The sequence below is a fragment of the Berghia stephanieae genome, chromosome 10, assembly GCF_034508935.2.
Source record: "Berghia stephanieae isolate SIO BIC M18660-M18661 chromosome 10, UCSD_Bste_1.3, whole genome shotgun sequence".
NCBI classification, from domain to species: domain Eukaryota; kingdom Metazoa; phylum Mollusca; class Gastropoda; order Nudibranchia; family Aeolidiidae; genus Berghia; species Berghia stephanieae.
In genome coordinates this window covers 34,798,251-34,817,549 of record NC_088369.1, presented here as the reverse complement: position 1 = coordinate 34,817,549, position 19,299 = coordinate 34,798,251, and the positions used below count along the sequence as shown (strand labels likewise).

Here is a 19,299-nt window from a genome sequence, read left to right as displayed (position 1 = left end):
TAATGAATGTATGTTTATATTTTCTAGAATACATCAGTAAATATATGACATATCTTCCAATATCACCATTTCAGTAAATATGTAGATGGGAATAGCATTCTCGATGATAAGTGCCTTTTTTATTTAAATGCTGAAAATAATTGACTGCAATGTGATCTAACCGATGCTCATTTTTTCCCCGGCCACTTTTCAAAACATATTACCTAAGACCATTATGAATGTGCAGAACTTCATTATAGTTAGTTTCCTTTACAGGAGAGTTTATTTCAAAAGGGATATAATTACATTATATTTGAGTACTGTACTCAGTACACAATACTCAACTTGCCTACATCCGGCCAGAGTCAGCATTCCCCCCCCCCCCACCCCTCTTTCCCTTGCGTATCTGTATATCTAGATATCGGGTGGTGCATCTACAAAGTCCATTAACATGTCTTCAATTCTACTGTCAGCCTGGGGAAGAAAAAAATTAAAAAAGTCACTGGGGTGGAAACGCGGTGCCTGAAATCAAAATAAAATAATATATTAAGATAAGTTTCTTGTTCTATTTTTAAGAAAATACAACAAAAAACGAGCACTATTTTTTTTGGTATTGTTTTGGAGAAGGGGGGGGGGGGGGCAGGATTACTTTGAAAAAAATTATTTTCTTTAATTGTTTGTTTATTTATGCTCTGTCTGACAGTTATAGGATTCAAGAAAGAAGTAGAGTAGAAGGAGATAGAAAAGGGAAAAGAAGACAGTGGAACCTCAGTATGTAACTTTTTTTTTTTTAACTGATGGTGGAACTAGCCTAAAATTCCTGACTGTTTAACCGAGTCCTGTTATCACCGAATATCGAGGGAAACAACCCAAATGACCTAAACCATCTTTTCTATTGGTTGTACTCTCTCTCTCTCTCTCTCTCTCTCTCTCTCTCTTATTACCAGGTCCAAGTTATATCCGGATCTTTTATACATGAATTCCACTGTACAATTTTATGACTCAACAACATTCTTTACAGCAAGAGGTATAACAGCACTACCACACGCAACCTAATTAAATCGAGATAAAAGTTCTGCATTAATGATAAAAAAATAATTAAAAAAAAATAACATAGTAAAATCAAACCTTTTCCTTCAATTCAACTTTAGATCTCTTTAAATCCTTTTCAAAAGATGTATCCGCATCATTGATTCTTTTCTGGAATATAGTAGAAAAAATATATAAAATATGAGTTTACTTGCAATTTATAATTTACCTATGTTTGTTGATACAATATGACACGATATTATATGTAAACGGCCGGGTACTCATTTCACACCCGAGTACGGTGAGAGAATGTGAGTAAAGAGCATTTTCCAATGTCTCTACTATGCGCCGAGCGAGGCTCGAATCCAGGACCTTCCGATTCAAAAAGTGTCATACCACAAGACCACATAATATACACAGAAGAGAGCCAGAACATGATTTTTACCTTACTCTGAATAAACAAACACATTTTTAAAAATTTGGCCAGAAAACTTGTCCTTCATATATTGATCGATTAAAATGATCCTCATCTTATCAAAAACAGGTTTGAGAGTTTTTGACAAGATGAGGGTCATTTTAATAGAAAAAAATTTGAAGGACAAGTTTTCTGACCAAAATTTTTCTTATGATTTTTTTTTTCAGTGGATAGCAGATTACTCGTCATAGTTATGCACCTCATATCATGTTTGTCTTTATGTTTAATCTATTTGAACAGTGTACTCCTTCAACCAATTACAATTTTGTTTTTGAGAAAGGAAATCATTTTATCTAATAGATTAAAAGTGTTTGGGTTTGTTTTCTTGTTTGTTTGTTTTTCTGGAGGGGGGTCTAAAATTTACGATAAACAAATTGTATGTACAACTATGACAGAATACTATAAAATGAGTTATAAATAGATCAGGACTGAGACGTACGGTAGAGAGGGACCTAAAACAGAGAGGTCTGTCCCTCGAGATGGCCCCAAAGATAGCTGCTGACAGGACCAGGTGGAAATCCCTTGCATCGCCTCAAGTGCCAGCAGGATTGAGTGAGTGAGTGATTAAGTGAATGAAGTGGCATTGTAAATTTCCTCTGACCTTTCTTTCTACTTCCCTCCCTTTTTTTTTTTCAACAAATTTGATGTTACTATTTTTATTTTAAAAACTTACAACAGATTTTTTTGGTGTCATTTTGCTGTCGTCAAAGCCAGCTTTCTTTTCAAAATCTTTATTTTTAGCACCAGAATCTCTTCCAACCACAGAAGAAGAGGATATTGGTTTATCTGATACATCATTTTTTAGACGTTTCTCTTCCAAATGACTACCGGGCTGCATGCTATTGCTGTTGACGGCTGCTATGGTGATTTCAGGTTCATGACCACCTGATGTATTCATGCCTTCATCTTCTTCAGCATTGGTCTCTCCCTCCTCCTCCTCCTCCTCATCATCATCATCATCATCATTATTGTCATCATTCTTGTTGGGTAGCTTATAACCCTGAGATAATCTTGACACAGTCACAGGGTCGGATTCTTGGTTTACAGAGGAGACCTGAATTAGCGTTTAAAAATGGAATAACATAAGTTCTAAAAGTCACAAAAAATATATATTGTATCTTGCAGTTTTAGAATTGTGAGATATAATAATTCATATTAAACAAAATGAATATGACGGCTTCAAAAAAGAACAAAATACCACCAAACACGGAATGTTTCGGGTTCAAAACCTTTCTTCAGAACAATAAAAACAAAAGCATTACTTAAAAACTAGATAGATGGCAGAGAAATATTTGGCACGCCCTTTCTGTATGAAATAAGACCTTGCAAGATTTTTTTGGCTGAAGAAGGGTTTTGAGCTCACAATGTTCCATGATTGGTATTTTGTTCTTTTTAAAGCTGTTATACTCATTTTTGTTTATTACTTCTTACAGTCCACAGCTTAAAGCAGCTTAATATCACTTTGAATAATTAATATTATACCTCAATGTTGGGGGTGTAGTGGAGTTGAAAACTGTCAGAAATGGGAAGAGTTTTAGGTTAGGCGAATGAGGAAAGTATACTGATTCTCTTCAAGACACCAAACACATCTAAACAAAGTTTCATGATTTTGACTATTAAATTTTAAAGATTAAGTTTACCCCAACACTCTACCTTGTTTTGTAGATTTGTGATTTGCTCCTTTAAACTTGAAATAAGACGGGATTGCTGTTCATTCTCCATTTCAGAATTCATTAACCTTTGTCTGAGGCCTTCAATACAGTCTGACTGTTGCTCATTTTCTCTCATCAGTTGACTGACATCTTCCACTCCAGTCTGTTTTTGAGGGAAAAAGAAAATATATATGCAAAGTTTTAAAAAGGTGTTGTGAAGAATTATAAGTTTGCACATATATCATTGATAGGGGTACGAGTCCCAATAGCTCATTTAGTAGAGCACTCGCTCCACATGCAAAGGGACCAAGATTTTTCTAGCATCCTATCCAAAGGGTAGCAAACAATTACTACTATTTGTTTCACACTATAGAACCTTAGATAAACTCCGGCTCCATGGGCCTAATGGCTCTAAAAGGACTACTTTTATATCGTTGATAGAGAAGGAGGGACAATGCGGAAGAGGAGGTGAAAAATAAAAATAGACGTCTAGAAAAGAGGAAGAAGAATTTTATCCGATGGGGGGAAAAAAATTCAAATAGTCAAATAGACATCTATCTCATGAAGAATGGGAGAAAAATAAAACAAACAAAGAGCTAAAAATAACATTGGCTCACATCTTCATAATCCAACACCTTGCGGATGACTGGTCCTTTTAAGTTTGCAGAAGACTTCATTATGGCCAATGCTTGTGAGCAGACAGTCTGAATCTGAAAGTTTTAAAATATTTACATTTAATATGATTATTAGAACAATGATCGAACTGCATGATAAATAGCTGATAACTTCCAATCTCACATATTATTGAAAGTTTTTTAGAAATTAACTTGTAATCAGAAGCTATGGAAAACAAGACAAAGAAAAAACCATAAGATTTCCATGGCAGAGACAATCTTTATATCAAACTTGTTGTAGTTATCAAGACACAAATGGAATAGCTGTAGTGTTACGAAATAAACATTAATTATCCCTCTGCAGCTTAAGAGTATATTATGTCTTATGTTAAATGTTGTGAGTAAGATGGTCATTTTAAAAAAACATTAATGATTTACGAAATGTAACAGATAAAGATCGTATTAATATTTAGTGCTTTTATTTTGTTTCTTTCATTTGTAAAAATTAATATCTGATTAGAGATCGATCAAACTTCAAAGTGCTTCGAGCAGAAAACGGTAGGGGCTGCCTGAAGCCGGTGATTGTGAAAATACTAACGAAAGTGTGAAAATGGATAGGCTTCGTATGGGAACAAAACAGAATATGGACGTTTCAGTTTCAGGTACAAACCCTTTGTCAGCACAACAATAAACAAATTAACGTGGAAAACAAATAAAAGAAAATGCAAAAAACTTGTATCGTCTGTACTCAATGGTGTCTTGAAACGTCCATTGTCTGCTCTGTTCCCATACGAAGCCTATCCATTTTCACACTTTCGTTAGTATTTTCGATAATAAGAGCCCAATTTTATAAAAGTTAACAATGGTAACATAGTAAACTATGTGCATTTTCTTATTTTTTGACAAAATTGTAATTTAAAAAAAAAAATTACTTGGAAAAATTTGAACTACCCATACCTGTGAATGATCTCCATGGCTAGCTCTGACTAACAGATCCAAAGCCGAGTTGGTCATCTGGTAGTGGCAGACGGCGTCATTCCTGTTGCCACTGGATTCCAAGGGAGATAACAAACATCCTGCCACAGCCTGGTACAGCCCCTTTCTGGCCTCTATTTGACTGTACGGCTGTGGCTTCTTGGAGGACAGTTTTTGCACAGTTGAGGCAGTCTTGATTAGGTGAGCGATCAAGTTCTGAGATAAATTTGACAGACAAAAAAAAAGCAAAAAAAATTTAATAAATAAATGGGAATATCTATTTTTTAATTTTTTTTTTATATTTTGTTTCAACCATTTTGCTTATCAGAGTCTTGAGATAATTTAAAACTTTAGCTCAAAGAAATTTAATGTCGATTCTTTGTATCAAGTTATCCCGTATGAAATATATTATCATGGCTGCAAGTATCGAACCTGGAATTCTTTACATCTTTCACACATTATACATATTTTTCCTGTTACGTAAAATTATGTTCATTTTGTTAGAAAAAATAAATAAAAAATAAAAATGAATTTAGGTAAATTACTGAAACTGTAATTACACAGCGTGTAAGATTTTTGAAAATAAGACGAGACCGACATGATCAAATTTGCATGTCTGACATCCAAACGTAATTATGAGCCAAGTCTAACATTGTAGTAATGAACGAATTTTTCATAATTTTTTTGAGATTTCCATTACAACAACGAGCCCATAATGAATTGGGTAATCAGGCCTGCAAATAAGTGCGTGTCGGATAAAATAGATAAAGGAGTGTGAAAATCATCATCCAGCCATCTCTTGATAAAGAGAAGGAGAAATACTATTACTAAATAACAAAGAAAAATCCAACCCCCCCCCCCCCCCCACCCAATTTAAAATCGATTTATGTTATGAAAGTTAAATTGAAAATAAGTCGGAAGCAAATACAGACCTGTGATAAAGAGAATGGAAGGTTCTCGACTACCAGCTGTGACACTGTGGTGAATCAAAATTTTAAAAAGAAAAGAAAATTTTTATTTAATTAAAAAATCAGTCGATGCAATTAAATATGAAATAGTTAATGCATATACAATTAATCTTAAATTCCCTTTGCTTGACTTGGTGGTATTCTTCATCAACATATTCAACATCTTGCTTCATATCATCAGGATAAAAAATAAGTTCTCTTCGTTACCCTCTTCTTCTTCTTTGGGATGCAGAAACCTCTTTAGTTGAAGAAAGCGTCTTACCAATACTTAGCAATCAATTCCAATCTTAATTAAGTGTATTCTAAATAAAGGCAGATTTTTTTCCAGTAACCCAAGGTAAGGGATGAGAATCTAAAATACCTTTTAGAGCAGGCTGTCCTGATACCTGGATACAAATCTAGATGTACATATCACATCCCATTCCTCTAATTAGCTTTATTTCTATCATATCTTTTTGCAGCCCTGTGGTCTTATGATATGACACTCAAAGGTTCTTTACTCACATTGTCATCGTACTCAGGTGTAAAATGAGTACCTGGCCATTAACAGCATTGTCTCTGTTGGAAAAAAATGTGATATCGCCTAAAAGGCATCATGTCTCATCCTACATGTTAAGTGTTGATGTTGGCTAGAGGACCCCTTGTAAAGCGTTTTGAGCACGTTTAGTGGATATTGCACTATATAAAAAAGCTCAAGTCAAGTTTTTTTTATAACTAAACCTAAAGCATTTTAGCATTTCGCTTATTTGGGTCAATATTTTAAAAAATATAATGGAGTTGTTCAAAGAATACGCATGTTGTTTTAGATAGCCAGAAGTAAAAATAAGAATTATTGTGACTTAAAGTCATCAGTTTAACAAAGAAGTATTGAAAGACAAGGAGTGGTTTTCATCTGACTAGTTCATACTGATACTTTCATCAAAGATTCATTAGGATCTCCAAAGAATGAGATGGTGAATTTTTATAATACTGATTGCAAAAGGTCTGATTTTACCTTTATTTCATCTAACGTTTTGGATCTTGTCTAGGATTCTGGCTCTTCAACTATTCATGAGCCTACCCAAGTTATTGCCACAATGCAATGAAATGAAATTGTATGTTTTCTTTCATTATTTTCCTATTGAGAGACACCCTAAATGCGGCTATGTGGTCTAGTGGTATGACACTCACTTTCGGATCGGAAGGTCCTGGGTTCAAGCCTCACTCTGCGCATAGTTGAGTCCTTGGAAACGGCTCTTTTGTACTCACACTCTCACCGTACTCAGGTGTAAAATTAGTATCTGGCCGTTAACAGCATTGTCTCTGTCCGAAAAATTGTAACATCGCCTAACAGACATCATGTCCTGTCCTACATGTTAAATGCTGCTGTTGACCAGGAGTTGACCAGGGACCCCTTGTAAAGCGCTTTGATCACATTTAGTGGATATTTCCCTATATAAAAGCTCAATTTAAATTTGAAGTTTGGCATGTGAACATTATCAGGCAGAGCTGCCAACCCCATCTGATGAGAATGTGTACAATGGGACCTCAAAATGGGGGAGATTTCATAAAAATGGGTACAATCCTGAAATCGACGGAAACTAACCATCGTGAAAGTAAGAGGAAGGTATAATTACATAAAGTCACACCGCACAAGCTCAATTGCAGCAACAATGATGTTCCCAAGACTATAATCCAATCAGCTCAGAATTCTACCTCCCAGCATGAAGATCATAATTGGTCAAAAAATATATGAACATCCACTTGGTCACCAAGGTTTCTCAATAGGCTAGTAATAATATGAATTACAACTAAAGAAAACTGAGGTGATTCTGTACACTGAAAATGGGTACAATCTTGGGGGAAATGCGTACCAGCGTACAATCGTTGAAAATGCATACAATTCCGCATTTTTTGCAGTAGGTTGGCAGCTCTGTATCAGGTCACCAGAGATCAACTTACAAGAAAAAGCCCACATAACCAGGTCAACCCTAGCTTCGTTGTGTTGTTCTTTTCCTTTGTCTTCTTCTTTGGTCTCAAGCTCCATGTAAGAGTCTCCTCTGTGTCCCTTCTTTCTCTTGCCTCTCTTTTCCTTTTTACTCAACTTCTCATGTTTAGGGTTAGACTCATCCGATCCGGATTTCTAAATAAAAAGATAATACATGTACTATTTGCTTGTGAGTGTGTCTGTGTTTGTGTGTTGTTGTCGTTGTTGTTGTTGCAGTTTTACATATTATACTTTCTCATCAAGCATATTTCCATATATAACAGAAAGAAAGAGAGAGAGAGAGAGAGAGAGAGAGAGAGAGAGAGAGAGAGAGAGAGAGAGAGAGAGAGAGAGAGAGAGAGAGAGAGAGAGATAGAGAGAGAGAGATAGAGAGAGAGAGACAGAGAGAGAGAGACAGAGAGAGAAAGAGATAAAAAGAGAGAGAGAGAGATGAGAGAGAGTGAAGAGAGAGAGAGAGAGAGAGAGAGAGAGAGAGAGAGAGAGAGAGAGAGAGAGAGAGAGAGAGAGAGAGAGAGAGAGAGAGAGAGAGAGAGAGAGAGAGAGAGAGAGCGCGACTAAAAACCAAAATAATGCAAATTTCTGGTCAGAAATGGAATAATAAACATTAACAACAAATGGCAATCATTATATACCAAAAATGTACTTAAAATATATAATAAATTGTAAATATATAATCAGAATTAAACAAATGAATAAATAAATAAATAAATAAATAAATATGCACATATTTGTATGTAGGGATGACCTTTGCAAAAAAAATTTATAAAGCCTGAAAATATTTCTGATAAAGAATAAAGTATATATGTATTTGAAAATATTTCTGATAAAGAATATAGTAGGATGTATTTGAAAATATTTCTGATAAAGAATATAGTAGGATGTATTTGAAAATATTTCTGATAAAGAATATAGTAGGATGTATTTGAAAATATTTCTGATAAAGAATAAAGTATATGTATAAGAAAATGTTTCTGATAAAGAATAAAGTAAATGTATATGAAAATGTTTCTGCAAAGCTTCTCTTCATCAAACGGTATCACCCATAAATCATAGAAAGGATACATACATATCCATCTAGCTTCCCCTTAACTGTGCGGTTATGTGGTCTAGTGGTATGACACTCGCTTTCGGATCGGAAAGTCCTGGGTTCCAGCCTCGCTCCGCTCGGCGCATAGTTGAGTCCTTGGAGAAGGCTCTTTACTCACATTCTCTAACCATACTCAGGTGTAAAATGAGTTCTTGGCTGTTAACAGCATTGTCTCTGTCAGAAAAAATTGTAATATCGCCTACATGTATTGTTCTACATGTTAAATGTTGCTGTTGACTAGGGACCCCTTGTAAAGCGCTTTGAGCACGTTTAGTAGATATTGCGCTATATAAAAGCTCAAATTTTTTTAAGCTCAACTGTTGATTAAACGACCAATGCTTGCATCTTTGAAAAAATCAACTCATCAATTCTGTACAAGGTCAGAAAGGCATCCCTGTGTATGCTGTACTTCAAAAGTTTCAAAATGCTTCATTTTTATTTCAACCAATTTCTATATTTTATATCGTGCAAGTTGCCTGTTTGGCAAAATTATTAAACTAACTCTCTTACAATCAATGTTACTACCTATATGCAAGGCATTCTTTGATATAAGAGTTAAATGGGGGATTATGTATGTCAAGAATCACAATTTTTCAATCACTTCCACCTATCAAGTCACTTACCATACCTTTAATCACCTGATTTTGCAACATGATGAGGCATCATACTGTTGGCCAATATGCCACTAGAGGTTTAAAAAGATATTACAGAGAATATTCTACTCAATGTATCAAAATTTCGGAAAAAAAAAAAAGAATTTAAACAAACATTTTCCGATTTGAAATAATTCTTTTCAATTATCATTATTATTCAGTGATGACAATGGCAAATTTATCAAAAGGAGGAAAATTCATCGGTCCATCGGCTAAACTTAAACCACGTTTTTAATTTTTTTTAAATTAAAAATATATTATGGGAATTTTTAGTGTCACTTTTGACATCTGGCTCCAGACTTACGTCTTAAAATGAGACTGACATCAAAATTCATGTAACTGAGCAGAGATGTCAAAATATGACCATGGGGGCAAGTAGGTCAGGCCAAAAAAAAACAAAAAAACCTGAAATCTAATCCTAACAAACTCAAAAAAGCCTGGAATCCAATTCTAACACATTTTTTTAAAAGCCTGAAACTTATTTTGAAATGTGGCTTACTGCCTCAAAATATGGTATTATGTTGAGATGATCTAGATGCCAGAGATAAATTAAAATCCTTTTCAAAAAGCCGAAAATCTGGAATGAGTCAGAAATCTTGCACCCATGAAAATGAGACAAAACATAACGGTGATTTCTTTCAGCTGATCCACCACTTAGTGGCCTAAGCTTTTATTAGAGGAAAATGTTTGACACAGTAAAATCAGCAGAAAACTTCTTTCTGATTTTTTTTTTTAAACCGGAATCCATAGGATCTGCAACAGATTATATCATCATTCAATAATTGACTCCACTCTTTACCTTTGCTAATCCATCCTCTTCATCTGCCTGAGTGTCTGTCATGATTTCTTGGATCAAAAGCTTCCTGTGGGTAGAGAGGTATTTACCCCAACCACACGTTTTCACCCACAGCACAAGAGCCTGATAGCAACTAGACCTGGTGCGGCTGGGAAATTGGAAAATAGAACAATGAAATAATTAGGCTAAATAATTTGGATATGAGGGTATCACAGCACAGTTGGTAGAAACTTGTCTCACAAGCAAGAAGAGCCACTAAAAACCAGTCAAATGCAATTTTATAGAACACTTAACAAACAATTCTTCAGAGTTAAGGTAGTAAAAAAAGTAGAATAAAAAGACGATGAAGGCGAAGAAGAAGAAGAAGAAGAAGAAGAAGAAGAAGAAGAAGAAGAAGAAGAAGAAGAAGAAGAAGAAGAAGAAGAAGAAGAAGAAGAAGAAGAAGAAGAAGATGAAGAAGAAGAAGAAGAAGAAGAAGTTGACCATCATTTGAAATGAAACATTACATATATTTTAAAAGTATAACTCAAATTCAAAACTAACAACAGAAATGAAGCTCTGACCAAAGTAATTTTGAAGATCTTTGAAACCAATGACCAATTTTCTTGTTTTAAACGTTGATGAATGATCCGACAGACTAGTAATAGAAGGAGTAGCCTGTCATTCAAGTCAATTCTTACAGACAACCAGGTCAATAATTGTAGAGGAGGAAATAATTCAAAACTCAGAAAAATAAACATTCCTAAATCATGTCTATGCGATTATATATCAAACAGTTATTAATTTTAAATTAGAGATCTATGATTGTGAAATAATTTTATCTTTATTGACATGCGAAATAAAAATGCTCCTTTAGTACAATCTAATATTTAAAAAGCAGGTGTTACACAATGCCTTTATTGTGGCTATGCGGTTCTGTGGTATGGCACTCGCCTTCGGATTGCAAGGTCCTAGTTTCGAGTCCCACTCATCATTGAGTCCATGCAAAAGGCTCCTTTACTCACATTCTCTCACTGTACTCAGGTGTAAAATGAGTACCTGACCAGTAACAGCATTGCCTTTGTAGGAGAAAAAATTGTAATATTTCTAACAGGTCCTTCATGTTAAGTTTTGCTGTTGTCTAGAAACCAATTGTCCAATCCAATCCAATCGAAAATAATTGCAGCTCATGTGATGAAGATTGATGCAGCTAAGTGAGGTGGGGTGGCATGGAAAAATCAATATGTAAATCGTTTTTGAGCATGTTAAGAGGATATTGCTCTACATAAAAGCTCAAGTGTTTTAAAAAATAAATAAATAAAACATAACAAAACAGAATTTCACATTGTACACTTATTTCTCGAATTATCCACCACAATACTTTAAAAAATGACAGGGCAATATCTCACCATCTCATATAAAAGGACATGAAGAGAAAGGTAGTTCTAGTTGCGGCTATGTGGTCTAGTGGTATGACACTCGTTTTCGGATCGGAAGGTCCTGGGTTCGAGCCTCGCGCTCGGTGCACAGTTGAGTCCTTGGAAAAGGCTCTTTACTCACATTCTCTCACCGTACTCAGGTGTAAAACGAGTACTAAGCCGTTAACAGTGTTGTCTTTGTCCGAAAAATGGTCATGTCCCGTCCTGCATGTGAAATGTTGCTGTTGACCAGGGACCCCTTGTAAAGCGCTGGGAGCACATTTAGTGGATATTGCACTATATAAAGCTCAATTTAAAAAAAATATTTTTTTTTAGTTCAGCCAATTTTAGACAACAGGCATTCAGCTACTTTGTTATTCAAAGCAAAGAAAAAAAACCAAACTTACTACTTGTCATCCACAGGCATCTTTGTGGTCGAGATGATTGTTTGTAAACACAAATCTGTTATGGTGCGACTGTGATGAAGAATGTCTCTTCCACAACTAATACGAGGAATATAATAAATGATGAGATGATCATTACGTGCTAGTAATCATTTGAAAATGAAATTCACAATAGCTCAATTGGTAAATGACTTGACTGGTAGGTGGAAAAACTAGATTAGAATCTGCTATAATCAATATTTTTGTCGTTTGTTTTTTTTTTTTATTTGGGGGAGGAGGGGGGATTAAACAATCCGATTCCTCTGTCCATTCAGCAGTGATATGGTGGCTGGGTCTGTTACATCTGGCAGACAGTATTTTGCAATATGCTAGTACCCTATACTGTCCATTTAACGCTAATGTTTTTGTTTTTGTTTTTAAGGGTTTTACGGCACTTGTAACACACTTAGGTTATATCAGCGCCAGTAAAAAGGAAGAAAATGGGATAGTAAAAAGTTCTAAAATTATAATTAAAGCACCCAAGAGAAAGTAAGACAAAGGGGAATTTGGAACAAATAGGGATCAGATGTAGATTCCAAGAGCACACTATCAAAGTACTTAGTTTGAGATCACCTATAAGCCTCATACGGACACAAGCACAAAATCCAACAAAGAGGAATACACTCAAATGCTTACATTATAAATTCAAAATAACAAATATAATAGTACATAACAGAGAGATGATTTACAAGGAAAAAAATATCATCTCCCAAAACTAACTATACATTTGAGTGTTTCCCTCCCAGCCAGGGTATCCGGACAGGGCCAGGACAAAACTAAGTAATCTCATTCCAAGACAAAGACAGAAAGCATGTTGGAAAACAGATATAAGGGGATAGAAGACACAGTATGGACCTTCCTGCCCACTATGGGAGGTCAGGAACCCCACCCAGCATTTAACGCTAAAAATATGACAATAAATTACTGATCAATGTTTTACTTTTTTTTAAAAACAATACAAAAACAATTTAAAAAATTAAAAACAAATTAATTTTTTAAAAACCTTCTGTTTTCATCCACGTGGGGTAAATTGTGTATATGTCAAGGGACTACTGAAATTTCCAAATGTTAGCTGATAGTCAAGGCCTCACTTCCAATCAAGTGGGACTTAGACCAAATATCTTCAGGGGCATGAAGAACGGATTATTCCACTGAGCCACACTGACCTCCATACCACCTGCTGGCTGTGCACGTCATGACAGCCCCCAAGCAATTTAACCTTAGAACATGTACGCTTGTATTACAAATAGAGCTTGTTCTGGCTTTGTTTTTTTTTTTAGTTTTTTTTATGTCTAAATATTATGGTCTAAAGTATATTGAAAGTTAAGACGACTTATCACAATTGGCTTCAACAGTCATGACGTCACTTCCCTCGTAATGACGCATAGTAACTTAGTAACTGGCTCTAAACTATCGGACGCCCTTATGAAATACTTCTCCGACGAGCATAAAAGTGTATCCAGAGGAGAGAAAGATTATAAATATGATCATGTTTTGACTTTTATAAATTCTGATCACATGACATATGAAAAGTTCTAACCAGCATGAAGAATCAAAAGTACCAATTTTCTTTGTTTAGAACCACGCTGGGCGACGTGACATCAGAGTTCTGAAACCAATCACAGCCAGTTTGTCTGAGTAGTAAGATGCTTATTCACCACCTACAGGCTCACAGCAGATTGTCTTGAAAACCAATTTAATAAAAAAAATAAAACTTTTGATTAAATTTTCCAATGTCATCCCAATTATTCTGTGTTGATTTGAGGTGACATTTCACTTGATGCTATTGACTTTATCAGAAGTTTCATCAGGAAAGAAAACACATGAGACTGCCATAAGAAAATAATTTCCAGTGAGAGTTACATTGAATTATTTGACTTTAAGTAGAAAGCACTCTGCAGACAAGTTATTTTCAAATCTGATTAACTTATCGATCAAATGTGAGGTTTTTTTTTTCTTTCTTCCATTTATCATTTTTTAAAGGAAGTTTCGAAATGCAAGAAACTCCACTTTATGAGCATGTTAAAAAAAAAAAAAAAATTTAAAAAACTCTCACCATATAATCAACTGAGAGAGTACATCCATACTGCCTTGATGTAATTGTGGGAGCAGGGTGGCAAGATCAGTTCTCGATGGTACAGACAGCTATAGAGAGATAAAGAATTGAAATTCACAAAATAATTTTTTTTTAAAATTATTATTAACCTCCCCTTTTAAATGATTTGAAATAATCAATGATCAACATACTTTCATAACAACACTTACAGGTTTAGACAGATTGATTTTGTCTTTTAAAGTAAAGCATGCGTCTTCTTTGACAAGTAGGGCACATCGGATACCACAGAGCCCATGTCACAACAATCTGGTCTTTCAATTTTGAAGAAGACTATAAGGTTTTCTATTTTTTTTTATTTTCTATTAGTTTTCTCAATCATTATCCCAAGAGAACTAATTATTATTATTATTATTATTATTATTATTATTATTATTAAAGACGATGATGATGGTGATAATAGTAATAATAATAATAATAATAATAATAATAATAATAATAATAATAATAATAATAATAATAATAATAATAATAATAATAATAATAATAATAATAATAATAATAATAATGGAAATCACTTTACATGAACAGAAAAGTGTGATGTCCAGATAATTCAAATGTACTGTTACACATGAAGACACGTTGACGATGTTATTGAAATCAGGCACTTCTAAACCAGACAGAGACTGGAAGTTGTGCAATTTGAGAAGAATAAGACACTTATACACACATCAGTATTTTCCTTAAAGGAGCTCGGTACCAGGGGATCTTTTCAATTACTCTCTCGTGATAAAGTTGATTAAGTAAAAACATGGAGGAATGTTGCGAGTTATAATATTTGAATGCATTGTCAATTACCCATATAGGATCAATTGCATTCATTGTAACTTTTTAAAAAACAACGAAAACAAACAAACAAAAAAACACATATGTAGAATATTTCCACTATTTCCCCATGTTCAATGCACATCACACTATTTCAGGCTTTTAATTTTTTTTTCTTTTCCTTGCTAGCATTCTTATATCCAGCACCGACTTTCACACAGTTAATGTGTCACATCAGAATTAACTCTCTCGAGTTCATATGCATGGAAAATTGAACAAATTTGTTTGACATTCAATGAGGGTGAACTCAAGAGAGTTAAGTGGGGTAATGTGAGCACCTTACATTACCCAAGAACACAATGTTGGGGTCAGATTTTTTTGCACTCATCGACACACATCAGGTCACTGGTCATATTCAACATTGCTAGACCTTTAATTTTACAATTGGACTCGCCGCACCCTTGGTCATGAAAAATTTTGAATAAAATTCTCTCACATACAGCAGATCTGCAATTGCAACTACGAAAACTCTGTTTATCTTTGTAAAAATATCAAAATTTCAAGGGGAAAAAATCGAATCATCAAAATAAAATACATAATTCCTACCCCTTTTTCTACGAAATATCATTTTAAATTGCTGTAAAATTAATGTCTTGTAATTTAGTCTGATCACATGTCAATTTCTTGCAAAAACAACAAAATTTTCAACCATTTCTCTCAAGTTTTGGGCCAGTTTTCGCTTAATAAATAATATATGTATTTATATTGGTTAAATTGGTATAAGTGGTAGGCCTCGGGCGGCCAATGCAATTCATAAAATTGGAAAATTAAACCTTTTCAGACTCAATTTCAATTTAACACCAAAATTCTATGAAAAGCCAATGTATCTAAATTTTGCATCAATCTTGATCTTACCACATCTGCATAGGATAGGCTGAGGCATCGACTGAGAACAGTGATAATCTGTGTCAAAGGGAACTCAACAGGTCCATTTGTTGGATCGCTTTATTTTTATAGAAAAATAAAAATAAATAATTTCATGTCTGAAATCGTCAATAGTCTAGTTAAAAGTCATTTGAAATAATATTTTTTCTTAAGGGATTGTTTTTTTTTTGGGTTTGTTTTTTTTTTTTAATGTTAGACCAATGGGTTTTTCTTTTTTTGTTACTTTATGTGACGAAAAAAGATTGAGAAGCTTGTAATTTGTTGCCATATATAACTATTCTCCTGATAGAATAATTTCTCTGAGCTGATATTTCTATGTTCCGGTCCCGACTTTGCTCTCGCCATTCTAATTAAAATTTGATAAATTTCTGGCTGATGATAGGCTTTTATCTCCCTCTCTCATCCTCCGCTTCTTCTTATTTATATTCATCTCCTCCTCCTCCTGTTCTTCTTCCTCGTCCCAACTCCTATATTCCATCCATGTACAACATCTAGTCCCAGCCCAAAAATAATGTAAATGTTGCTGCTCGAAGCTCGAAGATATAAATAACACTGTGAAATTGAATGTAAACTTCAATTTAATGTACAAAAACAGATAAAATGGATGTTTTGGGTTCCCCTTTTATCAATAAAATAGGATGAATGAAACACTACAGACGAATAAGATAATGTGGTAGTGGCGTTGTTAATATGAATAATGGTTTACCACTACCATATTATCTCATTCGTCTGAAGTGTTTCATTCATCCTGTTTTCTTGATAAAGGGGAAACCCGAAATATCCATTTTATCTGTTTTTGTACATTAAATTGAAGCTTACATTCAATTTCACATTGTTATTTATCACCCCAAAAATAGGAAATATGTGTTCAATGATAACAACCCCCACCCACCCCTATTCCTTGCTGGGGATTTTATGACAGGCTTACTTTCAACACATAGGCATTGTCCAATAGAGTGGGTGTGTTTCATGAAAAAGAACTGATAGAATAGGTGGATGTATTAGTTTCACAATTCATATTTACAGATTGATTCTATCTTTTTATTTTAACATTCTAGAAACTTGGGTCCAAAAACGAACATACTTATAAGCAGAGACCATATGGGTGAGCATGCATATAATGTGATAAATTTATATAATCAAAAATCGGTGTCAAGCCCGGAGCACATTTCTGGTCAGATCTTGCTTAAAACTGGAGTGCTTATAAACAGAAGCCATGGTGTAATTACATAAGCTAAATTCATCACATAGTAAATAAATGGAAGTGAAAATGGCCTAAAATAACATAATAATATAATAAAAAATCACTTGTATAGCGCACAAATTCCATAAATTCATGATCTAAGGCGCTTTACAATAAAACACGAACTCACAAAGGAAAAATAAGATAAAAACTACAGCACTGAAAGCTTAGTTTGAAGAACAAAAAACTAAATTAAGTAAATGCTATTTTAAACAGTTCAGTCTTTAAACTGGACTTGAAAGAGTTAAAAGTTGGAGAGTTTCTGGTTGTGGGGGACAGGGAATTCCAGATTTTTGAAGCTGCATTAGAGGAAGATCTGTTGGAAAATTATGTTCTTGATGTAGACCTTCGAGTACTAAATACTGGAATGAAATTTGATCTAGACATCAAAATAATTTAAAATGTGTCCTCGCCTATTTAATCTAAGTCACTTTCGCTGCACAAATATAAAAATAATCAAATATAAACATTTAAAACAGATTTCTATTTAAAGAACTTTACTGAAGGAGGTCATAGCCTGCAACCATAGTCATCAAGCCTGGCAATTTTGATCACTGAACATGTCTATTGTAGCTGTAGATACAGAATAGACTAGGCCTCTGAAACCACCTAATTAACCCTTAGGCATGGCTACAAGTAATCCATTTCCAACAAATTCAAAAAGCCTGAAACTTGTTTTGAAATATAACCTTCTACCTCACAACTGATTGCCTAAATAAGCTCAGAAGACACCAGAAAAGCATCATCTTTCAACTAAGAACACAACACAAACCGCTCAACAACCATTTAAGCAAAATTACAAAAGACAAATCCCCTTCTTGCCCCCTATGTCAACACCCCAATGAAACAGTAACACATCACTTGCTTGAATGTCAACCCCTTGAAGACCTGAGGTGCACATTCCTCCCACCAGATCCAAGCATCAGTAACACACTTTATAGTCACCTGGAACAACTACAAAAGACGTCTAACTTCTACGTCATGGCACAAGACCGAAGGGCTAGAGCTCAGGTGGTTGCTCGTTCGGATAAGTAAGTAAGTCTACCTCACAACATGATTATGTAGGGGTGATCTAGATGCCGGAAAGAATTAAATTAAAACCCAATTCAAAAAGCTGGAATTCCGGGTTAATACTCACGTCATTCTCTTCACTAGTTTATAACAATGATCAGCAAATATATGGCATGCCTTTGTGGAATCTCCTTCTACTAACATGCTGTCATCATCTTCATCATCGACATCATATACGTCATCTAAAATACAAAAAGAAAAAATTTGTTTCTATTTTCAAAGTGTTGATTCAAATAATTAAATAAATGCAATTTCCTTCACAAGAGAAAATAAATGTGTTGAGACAGATTTTTTAAATAAAGAATATTTTAAAATATGACCCTTGCCTCAATCTGATATCATACCCTTAAGGGCCCAGACAAAATTGAATTTCATGTCACAACATCAGAGTAAAGAATCTTTAATTTATTGTAATTTACGATTCTATAATCATTCTTCTAAAACTACATGAAAGACTCTATAATCAATCTAAAACTCGAATTTCACAAAAGTGACTTTTCAAGTGGGCGTTGTTTTATTTGTTTATTTAGTTTGTTTTTGTTTTCAGGGTTTTACAACTATCACAAGACTTGAGAATATAGTTTGGCGGCATGTGAAGTTTGCAGTCCCTTTTTTAAAAAAAGCAAACAGACATACCTGTTTCCAAACCATCGTAGAGATAAGCTAATAGTTTGTGCATTGAATTCACATGAGACAGGCAGTCATGGAGCCATAACTCCCCTCGTTTCTTGGCTGTGGCAGAAACTGGCACTCCAGTCAAAGATAACCCTTGCATCATTGTCATTGTCTGAAATCAGCAAAATGAAAAAAATAAAAAACATTGTGCAGCTATGTGGTCTTGTGGTATGACACTCGAGGTTCCTGGGTTCGAGCTTCGCTCAGCGCATAGTTGAGTCCTTGGAGAAGGCTCTTTACTCACATTCTCTCACCGTACTCAGGTGTGAAATGAGTACTTGGCCATTAACAACGTTGTTTCTGTCTGAAAAAATTTTGGAATTTCGCCTAACAGGTGTCATGTCTCGTCCTTCATGTTAAATGTTACTGTTGGCCAGGAACACCTTGTAACGCTCTTTGAGCACGTTTAGTGGATATTGCGCTATATAAAGG

The 19,299-nt window shown here is 34.5% G+C and overlaps 1 protein-coding gene across 1 annotated transcript; it reads right to left on the bottom strand.

Moving 5' to 3' along the window:
* On the bottom strand, window positions 1–18,983 carry LOC144981032 (uncharacterized). Its single transcript, XM_078929113.1, has 14 exons — window positions 18,829–18,983; window positions 18,260–18,374; window positions 15,849–15,936; window positions 14,112–14,200; window positions 12,020–12,115; window positions 10,219–10,363; window positions 7,634–7,814; window positions 5,657–5,700; window positions 4,707–4,940; window positions 3,753–3,845; window positions 3,137–3,298; window positions 2,157–2,537; window positions 1,108–1,179; window positions 1–453 (listed from the first exon to the last, which is right to left on the bottom strand). Exons 1-14 carry the CDS (start codon window positions 18,974–18,976, stop codon window positions 394–396), a joined length of 1,908 nt encoding a protein of 635 aa, XP_078785239.1. The 5' UTR covers window positions 18,977–18,983; the 3' UTR covers window positions 1–393.
* Window positions 18,984–19,299: the final 316 nt, after the last annotated feature.